The sequence below is a fragment of the Meriones unguiculatus genome, chromosome 20, assembly GCF_030254825.1.
Source record: "Meriones unguiculatus strain TT.TT164.6M chromosome 20, Bangor_MerUng_6.1, whole genome shotgun sequence".
NCBI lineage: Eukaryota > Metazoa > Chordata > Mammalia > Rodentia > Muridae > Meriones > Meriones unguiculatus.
Genome location: NC_083367.1, coordinates 46159075 through 46174667, shown reverse-complemented (window position 1 = coordinate 46174667; position 15593 = coordinate 46159075). Strand labels below are relative to the sequence as shown.

Sequence of the window (15593 nt, the reverse complement as noted above, 5' to 3'; positions counted from 1 at the left end):
TATACTTTTAAAGTCAGTCACTTTTATTTCAATTTAGTGCCCCCTCCCCTAGTTTTTGTGTTTAGACTCAAAACATTTATAATAACAACACTTGCCATTATAATATAAAAAAATGCTTCTGCGTATATTAGCTCCCATAATCCTCTGGGCAGCCCTATAAGTAGCGATTATCTGTTAGTGTCTGGTTGGTGGCCCAGCATATCATGCCTTCCAGGCCTGTACCATGAACAGTATTTTTTTTTTCTTTCTAGCACACGTGCTATTTCCTCTTTGGGGTTTTCAGCTTTCTCTGTTTGCTTTCAGCTCTTCTCAGCTAACGTGATGGGTGATCCCTTTCTCGTGGAGGAGGTGGGCCTGCTTGCACTCAGGTCTGCGGTGGACAAGGGACAGGAAGAGGGCCAAGATTTCCACGCCCTGCTCCTGGAGACATTTTCCAAACTTCTAGAAGTCCTGACCCTCCGTCACCGGCTGATAGAAGCAAGTGTGGAGAGCGCCCACTTGGCTGGGTCAGTGGGGGATAGAGCCCAGGGCTCCCTGCCTCAAGCCTTGTCCTCTGCTCCCCAGAGCGGCTAGACTGAGATCATCACCTTACTCCTTCCTTCCTTTTCTCCAAGCCTCCCCATGAAGCTCTCTGACCATTCAATGGGCAAGGGTCTCCCAGTGGTAGCCACATTCCCCGCTCTCCCACTCAGCACGTGTCCTTTTGCTTAGATGCTTAATGTTTGTCAGCTTTCCAACACAAAAATCCCCGCCAGACTATTTACCATGACATCCTGGGACCTGGAATCTGAATCCGTTTGTGCTATTGAACAGACTCTCAAAGACCCTGTCATTTATAAAGAATAGAAATCTCTTTCTAACAGCTCTGGACCTCGAGAAGGCTAAGGTCATGGGGTCCACATATGACAAGAGCCTTCTTGCCACAACAGCCCATGACAGAAGACAGATGGGCAACAGAGCATGCACTTGCTTATGCTCATAGGTGGAGCAGGGAGAGAAGAAGCAGGGAAAGTCAGAAAGTCAGAAGTAGGGGGAAGTGAATGTCCTTTTATCAGGAACCCACTTCTACAATAGCTGGCCCACTTCTCTAACAGCTGAGGCCTCACAGCCAATCAGCTCTTAAAACTCTGTCAGCTATTCTTGTAGTGGGACTAAATTTCTAACACGTGAACTTTGGGGGACAACCTACCATAGCTCCTGGTATGAGGCCTGAGCCACACCAGTCACCCTGAGGATTTTGGCTGGCTTTTCAATTGCATACAACAAAGCAGAGCAGCTGAGGGGCTAGAGATGCAAGAATGTGTCAGTGGCAGCATCTGGGGTTAGGGGCTCAGCAGGTCAGAGAAGAGAGATGCTAACGAGGCCTATGGCAGTTTTTAGTAGGAGACCATGGTAAGACTTTTCTTAAAGGAGAAAATGGAGCTAGAGGGTCTGTTTCAATACAGATAGTGCTGTTCTGATTCCCACAAGAGGCCCTGCAAGCATAGATGGTTCAGCCATCCACCAGCCACTGTAGAGGGCCTGCTTGACCACAGTCTTTATGGGACTTTCTGTGTATCATTTCCTTACATTCTTAGACTATGCTTATGAGACAGGGGCAAACACTTCATTAGCAAGGAAATAGAGGGTCAGAAAACTTAAGTAATTAGGCCAAAGTCTCCAAATTAGAAAGTAGTAGAAACAGAAACGGAGCTGCTATCAGTTAAGCTGCTACCTCCCAGACACTGCCTCTCTGCGATGGATGAGCCTCCGGGGAGTTAATAATGTAAAAATTACCCATAATCTATTATACTAATGATACTCTTCTCATTTGGAAAAAAAAAAAAGCGTTGGAAGCATAGCAAAGGGAATATGTCATTCTTTCTGAGCAGATCAGGGAAAGCATCATGGGAAATGATGCTATGAATAGAACTGGGTCTAAAACATATGGGATCAAAAACGAGTACATCAAGATGGGCAAGTCTGCTCGAGACAGTCAAATGAAGCGGAGGGCATTGGGCAGGGTCTGAATCCAACAGACAGTTGAACTCACGAGAGGGACCCTGAGGCAGATTACACGGGAAGGTGGGGAGAAGGCACCATTACAAGCTAGAGAGAGAAGAGTGGACAGCTCCTTCCTCGCAGCCCGAGGAGGAGCCAACTTGCCCACATCGTGACCTCAGAGCTGAGACAGTGGGTTTCTGTTGTTTACACACCAAGCACCCAGTGTGTTCGCCGGTACTTTGTGACAGCCCTGGCATACCAACCCAGGTGCCAGCTGAACTCACGGAGAGAACTGGCTTAGATTAAAGGTGTCAGGAGACAGGCTCAGCCGCCAGAGGGACATCTGAACGGAGCTCAGAGGTGAATCAGGACAGTGCTAAGGGTTGCAGATTCTTACATGAGAAAATGGTTCTAGAGACCACATCTGAACTTAAAAAAAAAAAAAAAAAAAAAGCCAGTGAAACCTGGGGAAGGTTGGTCATGGGGCAGGAGCATGGACTGTGTGGATCCAGGAAGTAGAGGTGCTCCCTAGGAAGGGGCCAAGGTGTTAGGAGTGAAGCGCTCCAAGAGAAGACAGTCAAAGTTGCTCAGAAGGAAACACTGACTACCTCATGGGGGTTCCTAGCACAGCAGGAAGGGAGAGTTGAGGTGGTACCCAAGAGCATCACATCCCCTGCTTTAACTTTTCTATCATCTGCCTGACCTAGTGGGAAACGGTGCATAAGATCCTCATAGATCACTCACTTTGCATAAGATAGGTCTCCATCTGTTTCTGTTGTGTGTTTGTGCTTAATCTTATGTGTCCACTTCCTCATGGCTTGCTTGTCTTTCAGGAAAAACCACTAAAAAAAAAAAAAAATGAACCCTTGCTCCTTCCTTCCTTCCTCTTTAAGGCTGTACAAGGAATTGGCACAGGAGATGAGTTTTGAAGAATCCCATTTGTATCTGAGGCCTGTTCCCTTTGAGTTCGCATCACACAAGGACAGGGTGGAGCCACCCCTTCCGGTCTTTATCACTTCTCTGCTGGAGGACAGCAGCCAAATAGACAGGTGAGCCTGCAGAAGGCAGGTTGCTGACCGTGAGAATGCTTTCCGTCACTGCCGGGCATGCAGGTGGAGTTGCGTCCTCAATTCTCTTCCTTGGGTGTAACCTGTCATCGCGCCAGTTTCTTTCTTCCTTATTATTTTCTTTTTTAATAAGGAGAAAAAAACAATATTACAATCCAGAGTATAACTGGATTTAAAAAACACAAATTCGTTTTGGAAAGATGCCTCTGTGGCTAAAGAGCTTGCTGCATGATCTTGAGCCCTGAGCCCTCATGAGCATGGTGGCCTAGGATTCCAGCCTCAGAAGGCTGAGACAGATGATCCTCAGAGCAAGCTGGCTAGATAGAATTGCTGTATCTGTAAGCGCTGGATGAAAATAATTCCTGACATCGACTTCGGGCCTCTACACACTCGAGCACCCACACCCACGCATGCACCCTATGCATACAAACACGTATACACACATGACCACTACCAACACACACACACACACACACACACACACACAGGAAAAAGAAAATAAATAACTGGAAACATACAAAATCACCGAGGCATGGGAGAACCAGGTCAGAGAACGCAAAGGGAACCACGGGCTCCCCAGCTTTGCAGGTACCCATGTGCTGTAACGAGAGGAGTGAGGGCTGGCCTCCTCTTTCACTTTCCCAGACCAGAAAGAAGACAGCATGTTCTGCTTCAGTAACAAAAAGCACAGGGATTGCACATGCGCACATCTTAGTAGGCTCCCTTCACAGGAAACCAGTTCCAACCAACGAAAGCTCTCTCATGGCCCAGGGCAGCCCCCACCACTCTGCTCAGTGTCAGGCCCCATCTACTCACTTACATCAAGGCACCTTTTCTTTCTCTAGGCCAACCTGTGGTATGTGGGGAGGACCAGCTTCTCCTGCACCCACTGCTTTCCTTCTGAGCCAGTCTGTCCTTCCTCCAGGATCCCAGCTGCCCCTAGAGATCCCTAGTACTGGCACCATCCCTGGTAGGGCCACAGGGACAGCACCAGGGAGGAAAAGTCTTTGTACTTCTAGCATAGATCACTGCTCAAAATATGATTCAGACGTGTTACCAGGCTGATGGGCTCCCCAGAGTGTGGGCGGGACTGAAAGACGTTAGCATGGCAGGATACTGTTGGGGATATCTTGGCATCCTGGAAATGAGGGCTGCATTTGTCACTAGTGGGTGGAGAAAGGTCACTGCTCTACATGTGTCTTGGGTTACTTAGCAGCATTCTTGACTTCTGCTCGAGAGATGCCAGCTGCAACCTCTGTCCTCCTCCTCCTTCCACTCTTCTTCCTTCTCTTCCTCCTCTCCATTCTTCTTTTCAACCTACTTACCCCTTGTTTGTTTCTGACAGTTGAAGATGTCTCCACACACTGCCAAATAATTCCATGAGGGCAAGTTTCTCTTGCTCTGTTTCGCCTCACTAGCGAAAACAAGACCAATGCTGAAAGTCAGGGAGTGTGATGGGGCCTCAGATGAAGCCAGCTCTCCAACTTTCACGGTAGAGATAAGGCAGGAGCATAGTAGAGAGAACAGTTAGCTCCTGGAGCAACAGAGAGCAAGACATAGACAGTTTAGGGGTGTTCAAAAGAAGGCTTTCCCGGAGACGATATTTTACACTTCTAGAAAAACCAGGGCTAGAATCCTCCAGTTGGCACAAGCTGCCTGAATGCTCTGTGGTCTGGTCAAGTCTTGACCGGGTGGGCCTCCCAGTGATGTCCAGTTGTGCTTCAAGACAAGAGGAGCCTTCTGAAAGGGTGAGCTGTGTACTTAGAGAGCATGCGTCTTGACTTGATTTTATGTGTGCCAGTTTGTTGCTTTGGAGCGACAGTGAGTGAGCAGCCACGTATGACTTAGACTTCACAAAGCACATTCGTACACATAAATTTCACAGTTGCCGTAACTTTACAATGATCTGTGGTTCCCACACACAGACGAGAAGACAAAGACTGGTCAATCGTAAGTTACTTGACAGAAAGTCACACCCCCAAGGCAGGAACATCATATAGAGAACAACTAGGTGCCGGAGCACAGGGAGCAAGCAGACGCCATTTAAGGTTGTTCCAAAGAAGAGTTAGTGGGGGATCCTGACCGGGTGTGGTCAAGCAAGTAAGAAGAAAAAAGTGTGATGAGGAAAAAAGGACTTCCAGCAGTGTGGCGTGGTCACCACAACCAAGTCCAGAGCATCAGAAAGGCTCTCGAGCCTTCCGGCGTGGGGTGGAATGTGGCCCTCTGTAAAGTTTGCTGTTACGATTGGCATCCCAGATCTGGTCAGCTGCCTTCCTGTGCTGCCAGATGGGCGTTCCCTGGCAGGCAGGACGGATCCACTCTCCTCCTTACAGGTACTCCCCCGCCACCCTCTCCTTAGCCATCTCTGAGCTGGATGATAACCAAATCGGCAAATTCAGCTTTTATACAAAAGAAACCATCCTCAAGGTAAGCGATTCTGTGTATTTACTTATTTAATTTTAAAAAGATAAAATTGAAAAGGAAACTAAAGTAAAACAAAACAATTTTTTCTTGTGTTCTTAAACAAAACAAAAAAAATCTTTAATTCATGTAAATTGGCTTCCATCCATATAAAAATCTTTCCCCCAAGCCTCACCTAATGTCATGGCACATTTCTGTAATCCCAGGACTGGGGAAATGGAGGCAGGAAGATTGGGAGTGCAAGATCAGTCTCAGCTACATAGTGAGTTTTAATTTGAAGCTATCCTGGGCTACTTGAAAGACTGTCTCAAACAAAAGACAGTTATTATTAACAGTGCTGGCCTTGCACAGGCCTGGCTTGAGCCCTGAGGACTCATATACAATAACTTCTGTTAGAGTTCAAAGCACATACAGCAAGTTTAACTTTCAAAGTATAGACTTGGAGCTTTTAAAACCTGGTGCCATTTTTCTCCTTTCCCCTTGAATCTCTTTGCTTCTTTGTGTGTAGATGTCTTTCTTGATGACTTCAAGCTAATCCTGGCTTTCAGTAGCCTGCTCCTAAGTCCATGTAGCTAATCAGAGCCCTTCCCTGACCACAGGGGAACTGCCTGGTGTCCTGCTACATAGTAGGTCAGACCCAGAGGCTCCCTGCCTGGGATGAGCTGCTGGCTGGGGAAGAGCAGGTTCAATATGACAATGGAGCATGCAGTTCTAAGCATTGGGCTCCACTGTCAGCTCCTTCTTCCTCTGGAGGTAATCTCTAACAATTCAAATTCTCTTCCTGCAGCTCTTGTTGCATTCTGGAGTGGAAAATATGCAAGTGACCCTCGCATGTCAAACTGTACAGAAAAATGCTTTGATGGTGGCCATTCAACAGGCATCCTTCTATCACATCCCTGGAGTGGACAGCCCTGTTGATAGCAAGGTCAGCCTAAATGATGGAGAAGCCAGAGGCATCCTGCCCCTGCCAGCAGCTAATGCCAGGCTGCCCCACTTTTCCTCCTTCCCTTCTTCCTCTTTCCTCTCCTTTCCTTTCCTTTTTCCTCCTCTTTACTCCGCATTCTCTCCCTTTCTCCTTTTTTTTTTCTTCCTTTCTCTCCATCCTCTGTCACCTTTCCTTTCTTATCTGTATAGGAAAAACAGATGCAGTTTCTCACACTCTTACTCAAAATATAGACTATTTCTGAGGCTCCAAAAGCTGTGGAGATTTCTCCCGAACATCAAGGAAGCAATAAATTCTGCAGAAGACAGCATCTGAGACTGCTTGCATTCAGTTCCATTATGATGCCAAGCTCCTGCAGGTGGGCACAGAGCTCACAGGTTAAAAAGCTTCAGCACCAATACTGTTCCCATGCCAGACCCAGACACAAGACTAAGCCTCTGGGACTTCTGATTGGCTGGCTACAACTTGGAGCTTCCCTGGCCCCCTCGAGTTCTCACAGAATGGAAGGAGGTACACTTCACCATTTATTACAAGGAATGCTCAAAAAGACATAAACAAGCAACCAGACGAAGAGGCACGGGAGGCAGCCGGAAGGGTCCTGAGTTCGGGAGCTATGGTTCCCTTAGTGTTGGGGTACACTGTCCTATGGCAGGTGGATGGGTTCTCTGTCACTTTCTTGCAAGCCTCTGCGTGTCCCCCTGTTCTGGGGCTCTCTGAATTCTGCCCTTTGGAGAGACTCTATTGCATGGGCCTGATGGATCCTGTGGTCCACACAGAGGCTTGGAGAAGAATGTGGAAAAGCAACTAGACAGAAAGGGTGTGAACCTGTTCTAAGGGATTAGGTGAGAACCTGATTAGGGGAAGAGTTCTCCTCAGATCTTGTCCTCCCCCCGCTGCCCCCCCTGCCACCCCCCCCCCGCCACCCCCCCTGCCAAAGGACAGAATTCATCCAAGGAAAACAGATAGTTTAAGCAGAAGTTTATTGAGCAAAACAAAGCAAAGAGTGATTCCTTCTAGTGAGAGATCAGATTGAGCTTACCTGAAAAGTGGGGTGTGGTGGCGGGTGGTAGGGAGTTAGCTACCTGTTGGGCTCTGTTTCAACTTTTAAGAAGTTATAATGAATATTTATGAGGGATCAGCATATTTATGGGTTAAAGTGACACCCCTCCAAAATCATGGCAGACCCCAACTCTCTTTTAGGGTATTTCTTCCTTTGATCATCTTGAAAAGTCCTTGAGAAATGGGGACGCCAAAAATCACAGTGCCAAGAATTTTCTAATGAAGCCAGGACCTTTTGGTGATATAGACCCTGATTAAAACACATGTGGATCTAAGAAAGTGTCCTGCAGAAGCAGTAGGATCTCTGTGGGCTCGGGGTTATCCTGGTCTACAGAGTGAGTTCCAGGACAGCCAGGGTTACATAGTGAGACCCTGTCTCAAACAACAACAAAAGAAACAAGAAAGGAAGGGATGGAAGGAAGAAAGGAAGGAAGGAAGAAAAGCAAGCTCTCCTGGAGCCCGAGTTTCAGATATAATGGGAAGAACTCCAGTGTAGCTTCCAGGATATTTTACCACAAATGGGGCATTCAGGAGACACTGCCATGAGACACAGCCATTTCCTAGATCCTGAGTGTGTAGCCCTCTGTCTAATCAGGAGACACAGAGCCCAACACACCCCGTATCTAACTTCTTGCCTACGCAGTTTCCAGAAGACCCCACAAGGCCTGTCTGCTCTGACCCTTCTCCCCTTTTTGAGGGCCTGAGACAAAACCACTTCTGCAAGGGAGCCCTATCTGCTGTTGAAAGGAATATCCGTACATTTAAGATTAGGGTTTCCTTGACCTCTGGAGAAAAAAACAAATTCAGTTTCCATGGTCAGCCTCTGAGAGAAAAAAGAGGTGAACAGCCAGTGGAAGATTGGGGGTGAAAGGGCGTGAGGACACCAACTGTGCCTGCTGCTAGCACTTATGCTCCTCAGGGTTATTCTGGTTGCTTAGTGATAACAAGACCTTGAAAGTTTTGGGTCAATGTGAAAATATGAGGCAATATAAAATATATATATTTTATCATATCCCACTTTCCAGTGTTCCTTCCTTCTGCCCCGCCCCCAACCTTCTTTGCTGAATATGAGTGGTGACATACTTTGTATATTGCTCTAAAATAGAACCAGCTAGACTCATCCAGGAAAAAATGTACCAGTTTCCCACTCTTCTCATTTGTAGATAAAGGACTCAGTTGTTTTCTTGTTCATCCTTCCAAGAATTCTTTTTGAAAATGTAGGGAGACACATTTGATCCTAATTTTCTTTTTAAACATTGTAGCTAGTGCTGGAGGACCAGTGACCATACCACAGCCCATGCAGACAGATCAGAGAATAACTCGTAGGAGTCAGTTCTCTCCTCCCACAATATGGGCTCTAGGTGGAACTCGGTCAACGGGCTTTGATGGCAGGTGCCTTTACCCAACACCATCCTGCTGGCCCTTGATTTCTTTTCCCACAAACCTACCACACTCTATGTACTCCTTACCCTCATATTTTTAGTTCTGTCTTTCTGTTGTAGAGATAAAATTCACAGAACACAAAATTACTCCTTTAAAGAGTCTAATTCAGGGGCTGGACAGACAGTCTAGCAGTAAAGAGACCTGCTGCTCTCCCAGAGAGCATGAGATCTGTTCCCAGAACCACACTTCTGTGTTCACAACCGCCTGTAGCTGCAGTTCTAAGAGCTCTGACTCCTTTTTGAGCCTCCTCAGGCACTCCCACACACATGATCTCCTCAGAAACTCACACACATGGCCTCTCCAGACAACACCCCCACACACACGTGGTCTCCTCAGAAACTCACACACATGGCCTCTTCAGACAACACCCCCCCACACACATGGTCTCCTCAGAAAATCACACACATGGCCTCTCCAGACAACACCCCCCCCACACACATGGTCTCCTCAGAAAATCACACACATGGCCTCTCCAGACAACACACACACACACACATGGTCTCAGAAACTCACACACATGGCCTCTCCAGACAACACCCCCCACACACACATGGTCTCCTCAGAAAATCACACATATGGCCTCTCCAGACAACACCCCCACACACACATGGTCTCCTCAGAAAATCACACACATGGCCTCTCCAGACAACACACACACACACACACACATGGTCTCAGAAACTCACACACATGGCCTCTCTAGACAACCCCCCCCCCACATGGTCTCCTCAGAAAATCACACACATGACCTCTCCAGACAACACCCCCACACACACACATGGTCTCCTCAGAAAATCACACATATGGCCTCTCCAGACAACACCCCCCACACACACATGGTCTCCTCAGAAACTCACACACATGGCCTCTCCAGACAACACACACACACAAAGCCTCCCTTGGATACACACATGTGCGCATACATGGCTTCCTCAAACACACACACACATACACACAGCCTCCTCAGATGCCCTCCCACACGACCTCCTCAGATACCTACTCACATGTAGAGAGACACTCACAACAGACAGAGGCACATATACATATAAACAAAAATAAAAATTAAAAAAGTGTCTGATTCACTTCTGTAGTCTATTCACAGGACCATACAACCAATGAGAGTTTTTATTTTAGAAATATTTGTAACACTTTTGACAGAAACCCTGCACCTAAGTACCATTTCCCCTCCCCTCAGTCCCTGGTAACTACTAGACGTTTTCTGTCTCTGGATTTGCGTATCTCCGCTGTTCATATAAATGTCATTATACATGTGGCCCTTTGTGTTTGGCTTTTTAAATTTAGCATGGTATTTTTTAAAGTCTGTCTGTGGTATAACATCTATTATACTCCATTCCTTTTTATTACTGGATAGTATTCTGTCATGTGGATATACTACATTTTGTTTATCTATTTGCCAATCAATTTCCTTTATTTTTTGACTATCGGAAATAATACTGTTAGGAACACCCACACACAATGCACACAGCAATCATGCCTCAGTGATTAAAAACCTGTAGTGGTTCTTTGTATCCCAAAGCACAAGACCCAATATCCTCAGCTAGGTATACAAGATCTTCCCTCTCTGACCCAAGCTCTCTCTCCCCTGCCAAGTCCTCTGAACTATATTTTAAGAGTCTTAGACGGTTTGTAAGCTCTATGTGTCTCTGTACCTCTTCTCATATTTCCCCTGGACATTTTGTCCCTATTCTACCACAGCCCACTCCTCCTCACACTTTTTTTTTCATCTAAAGGATGCTACTCATCCTCCATCATTCAACTCAATTATTGTTACGACGCTGCCACTACAGATGACCAGTTAGACAACCACAGTTTATGGCCAATTAAAAGTCTTTCTTCTGGCTAGGTAGGACTACATTCAGTTATTAGAGGACCCAAATATAGCCCCAAGTATTTAGACCAGTGGTTCTTAACCTGTGAGTCACAAACCCCTTTGAGGGGGTTGGATGACCCTTTCACGGGGGTTTCTTAGCAGATATCCTGAATATCAGATATTTACATTATGATTTATAGCAGTAGCAAAATTAAAGTTATGAAGTAGCAAGGAAATATTTTTATGACTGGGGTCACCACAACATGAGGAACTGTATTAAAGGGTCACAGCATTAGAAAGGTTAAGAACCAATGATTTAGACCAAGGGTCTTTTAAAGGCAAAAACCTTCTCTTTCTTTCTTTTTTTCCAAGGGAAAAATATACCATCTTCCCCTTCAGCAGCTACAGGGAAAGCGTTGCACAAGCAAGCATTTTAACAGAAGCTAAAATAAGCTAGCTGAGACACCTTGACCTAGGGTTCCTAGAATAGAGTTGGGTAATTTCCTAAAGGATTCTCTATCAAGGAGATCAAAATCTAGTTAAGCCTATCTATAACGGCCTTAGCAAGAATACAAGATGGAGGAACCTCTGCACTGTCTTGCCCTATCGTATTACATCTTCCAGAAAACATCCATCTCTCTTTGAACTCTAAAGTCAATTTTATGATTACTTCTTCATAAGATGTATGTACAGATAGATTTATAGAATTTTAACAACTGTGGAACAGGAAAAGGTCTGATAACATAATCAAGAAATAGAATGGATAAAGAGAGTAAAGAAAGAGATGAGACAGAACAATAGTATGTACTGCCACTGATGCTAAAAAAAAAAAAGGATATTTCAAGAATCAATGAGCCATCAAAAGGACAGCCTGGTTCACTCCCATTAGAACAGCTAAAATGTAAAAAACTGACCATCTCCAATGCTGGTGAGGATATGGACGATCTGAAGCCTCTGTATACTGCTGACTATACAGTAAAGTGATGCAACCACCTGAAAAATAATTAAGCAGTTTCTTAAAAGGTAAAACATGTACCGACCATATGAACTGGGCGTTCAACATCTAGGTATTCAGTTAAGAGAAATGAAAGCACATGGCCTTACAGAAATTTGTATGTCAATGTCTAGAGAAGTTGCACCCATGACAGTCAAGAACTGGAAAAATCCAAGAGTCCTCCAATAGGAGAATACACGAGCACATTTTGGCCTTTCTGTATAATAGAATACTGCACAGTAGTACAAAGAAATAAATTGTTGACACCAACAACAATATGGATGAAGCCAGACAAAAGAACCAAATTCTGCATAATTCTATGTAAAATTCTAGGTAATCCCATCTTAGCCTATAATTGCCAAAAACAGAGGAGTTACTGAGGAGAATAGGGAGAGAAGGATGGGCGTGAGGCTGTAAGTTAAAATGGCGGTGATGTTTCATAGTTGAGTGCATACCAAATACACATCAGAACTTACCGAACCACATGCTTTAAAAATATTTTTGTAAAGTTTTAACTATTTCCTCAATAAAGAAAGTTACTCTACAGAGTTAATAAAATGTAACTGATAAAAAAAAATAAAATTAAAAAAAAAAAAAGAAAGTTACTCTTTTAAAAAGGAGAGTCAAATTTGATAGATCTGAATGAAGAGGAGCAAAGCAGATGGGTACAGATTAAAATGGAGATGTCCAACATTCACGGTTTCCCTGCTCACTTGGGAGTTCTACTCACTGGGTTGGAATAAAAGCTACAGGACCAGAGTTAAGAAGGCGTGGGCTACATAAGACTCTGTCTCAAAAACAAAAACAAAAACAAACAAAACAAAACCACCACCAACAAAAAAACTAGATTAGAACTGAGCAAGCAATTTGCAAGTATCAGAGGATTAAGAGTTAAAAAGAGATGTGGACACACTTGAAAGAACAAAAAGGCAGGAAAGGGGCAATAGTTGGGCCTACAGTGAAAGGTGGACATGGTTACAGATGAGTGACCTGGGTGTGAATGCTGGATTCAACAGCATCTGTGGTCCAAGCAGTCAGGAGGCCATATAATGGAAACACACAGGCCAAAAGGATTTTCCCCCACTCTCATGAGTGGCCTTTGTTCTGGGTGAAGAAACAGTTTCTAGAAGGTAAGAGGAAATAGATGAGACCTGCAGGTAGGCATCAGCCCTGGGCTTGAACTCTGAACCGTTGTTCTCTTTCCTCCTACTGTCTTATGGCCTGGTAAAATGACCCCTCTTTTAAGACTTCCATTTCCTGCACACTAGGATGCCCTGGGGATCTTAGGTGGGTGGGGAGAATGAAGTTGGAACTTTAGATTTTTTTTTTTTTTCATCTCTGGGAGTCTCTTCTTTTTGACCTCACCCTCCTTATGTAATTTCAATATGATAACTCCTTGGTCATGTCATTGAAGAATGATCTTCCCTTTGAACACTTAACCTTTTTCTTTCAGTTAGCAGTTGGTAAAACATAAAAGACTTCTACCCTCCATCTCCATAACGGAACGTGCTAGAATCACTATTTTATCTGATTTTCTATTTTATCCTTACATTGCCACAGAAGGTTTATATAATGCAGATATGCTTGGGTATACTTGGGGGAATTTTCCAGATCTTTGCAATCCATTAGCAGATCTGGGCAGTCCATCTTCCAGTTCTGTACAGTCCGTTAGCATCTTCTTTAGAAGCTGGTCCACACACAGAATTTCACAACGATTTTGTAGGAAGGAGGCTTTTTCTGAGAGCACTTTACATGACTGTTCTCGTATTCTGGAACTAGCCTTAGCCCTTCAGTATGCAAAGTCATGTCTCTCTTCCCACCCCATCTCCTCCTCTTCCCCCCTTTGCTTCTCTTCTTGTCAGTCACATCTATGTGGGGTCTGCTGTATTCCAGCAGCCCCTCTGAGCCAATACATCCAACAAACTGAATTCATGTTGCTTTCAAATGGTTTAGGAAGTGAGTTCAGACCTGAGGCATCATGGCGGAGTGAGTTCAACCAGAAGAAGAGAGTCCAGAGCTACGAATGGCACAGAGCGCTTGCTCTTAGCCCCGACTCCAAAAGCCCCCGACACCCTTACCCGTTCTTCAGAAGGATTTAAGACTTCTAAAAGGTACTACATCCAGTGGGAGGATATTTGAGTAAGAAGAAAACTAGAGTTTGTTCTTTATTCTTTTAAGGTCTCACATGGAGGTGCTATATGAATACCCCTTCAGATATAGTCCAGTCTATGAGGGAGAGTCAGCGCATCCTAATTTTGGTTCTTTCCTCCTCTCTTCCTTTTTCCTCCCTTCTCTTCAATTTCTCTTTCTTTCTCTCACTCCCCTCTGCTTCTTTCCCTGTAGATCTTTTTTTATACTCTTCTTCAAGAGCTGAGAGATAAATACTCGGCTCCAGATTTTCTGTAAACACTTAAGATTGAGAAGCGCAAAACCGCTTTCACTGTTCTTAAAAGAGATTTTCCCGCTGATCAGAATAATGGGAGGGTCTTCTGAGAATCACGGTGCCCACGGAGCATATCCACCACCAGGGATGCCCTACTGTGCTTTAATCTCTTCCACTGAGATGGAGAAAGGCACAAACATGCTCTCTAATAATTATAACCACTGGATTTGTTGTTGGGTGCCAAGGGCACTCTAATTTAATTTGGCAAATATGGAGTGAAAACTGATGACAGCCAAAATAACTTCTAACGGAGATGCTGCTGATGGGACATAAGACCAGAGGTCAGGCGTCTTCAGACCACCTTTCCCCAGTGGAAGGAATATTTAAGAACAGTGTCTAGTGTGGGGGGGGTTGCTTCGGTTCAGGTATCTCCGAGGCTGAGGCAGAGGGCACACTGCCCAGGCTCTGATGGCTGAGGAGGGACTGCTGACGCATACCTTAGACACACGGGGTCTTGAAAGGAACACAGTGGCCGGTGAGTCATAAGATGCTCTGGAGAAGGTAGTCACTGTGGAGACAGAGCAGCCTGACCTCCTGCTGCAGTTACTGAGAGCTCCACTACGCCTGCCTCCGCCCTCAGCTCAGCTCTTTCTCTCTGTCAGCCCTCCAGAGGCCTTCCTATCTATTCAGCTAGAAAAGGCGGGCTTGCGGGACATGATGCTGAACAGCTTCCTGCAGAGGAAACAGACGGTGGCCGACAGGACACAGAGCCCCGTGAGTGTGAAAGGAGACGGGCTTTCTAAAACTCTTACTCTTTTTTTTGTGTTGGAGCAAATAGACATTCTGAATTTTGTAAGCGTCCTGTAAGCAACCTGCACGGAACTGAAAATGAAAAGTGGAGCGCAGTCAGGATAGGATCTGCCGACTTGTAGTTTCTACAGAAACTACTGTCATGGCTAAGAAATGCCCATTTTCTGAGGTCATATTTTTTTTTTTTTTTGTCTTGTCACTTTCTAAACGGACTAGTCTGAGAGCCTGTGTCAGGACACTTGCTGCTTTTGAGCGACCTGCAGGGGTAGGTGGCTTGGGCAAGGTAGGCAGGTGGTCACCTGCTATCTGTGCTTCCCAGAAGCCACTGGTGTGTTCCTACTTAAGTTTTTTTTTTCTTTCCAAATATTAGTCAAATCATTTAGAAAATATTAAAACTCAAACTTTTAGTCATTTAAAATAAATCCCAATTGTAGTCAATAGTACTTCATTGTCTGTTTCATTTTAATATGCAGTTATCTGGAAGGAAATGGCAAGGTTTATTATCTCTAGGCCTTGCCGCTCCTTGAGACAGGCATGCAGAGGGAATAACAGCAGTCAGACTCTTTATTTGCTGATGAGTAATAATGGAGGCAAAAGGCATCGATTCTTCCCAAAACAAACAATTCTCAAAAAAAAGTGACTGTGGGAAATGTGTAAGT

The 15593-nt window shown here is 45.1% G+C and overlaps 1 protein-coding gene across 1 annotated transcript in view; it reads left to right on the top strand.

The window, feature by feature from the left end:
• The window catches only part of LOC110555438 (uncharacterized), a 164046-nt gene that overhangs the window by 75209 nt on the left and 73244 nt on the right, over positions 1-15593 (top strand). Inside the window, exons 20-25 of the mRNA XM_060373513.1 lie at positions 304-506; positions 2877-3032; positions 5384-5477; positions 6259-6396; positions 13695-13852; positions 14787-14898. Coding sequence (XP_060229496.1) covers positions 304-506; positions 2877-3032; positions 5384-5477; positions 6259-6396; positions 13695-13852; positions 14787-14898 — 861 coding nt within the window. The remainder of the gene's footprint in view (positions 1-303; positions 507-2876; positions 3033-5383; positions 5478-6258; positions 6397-13694; positions 13853-14786; positions 14899-15593) is intronic.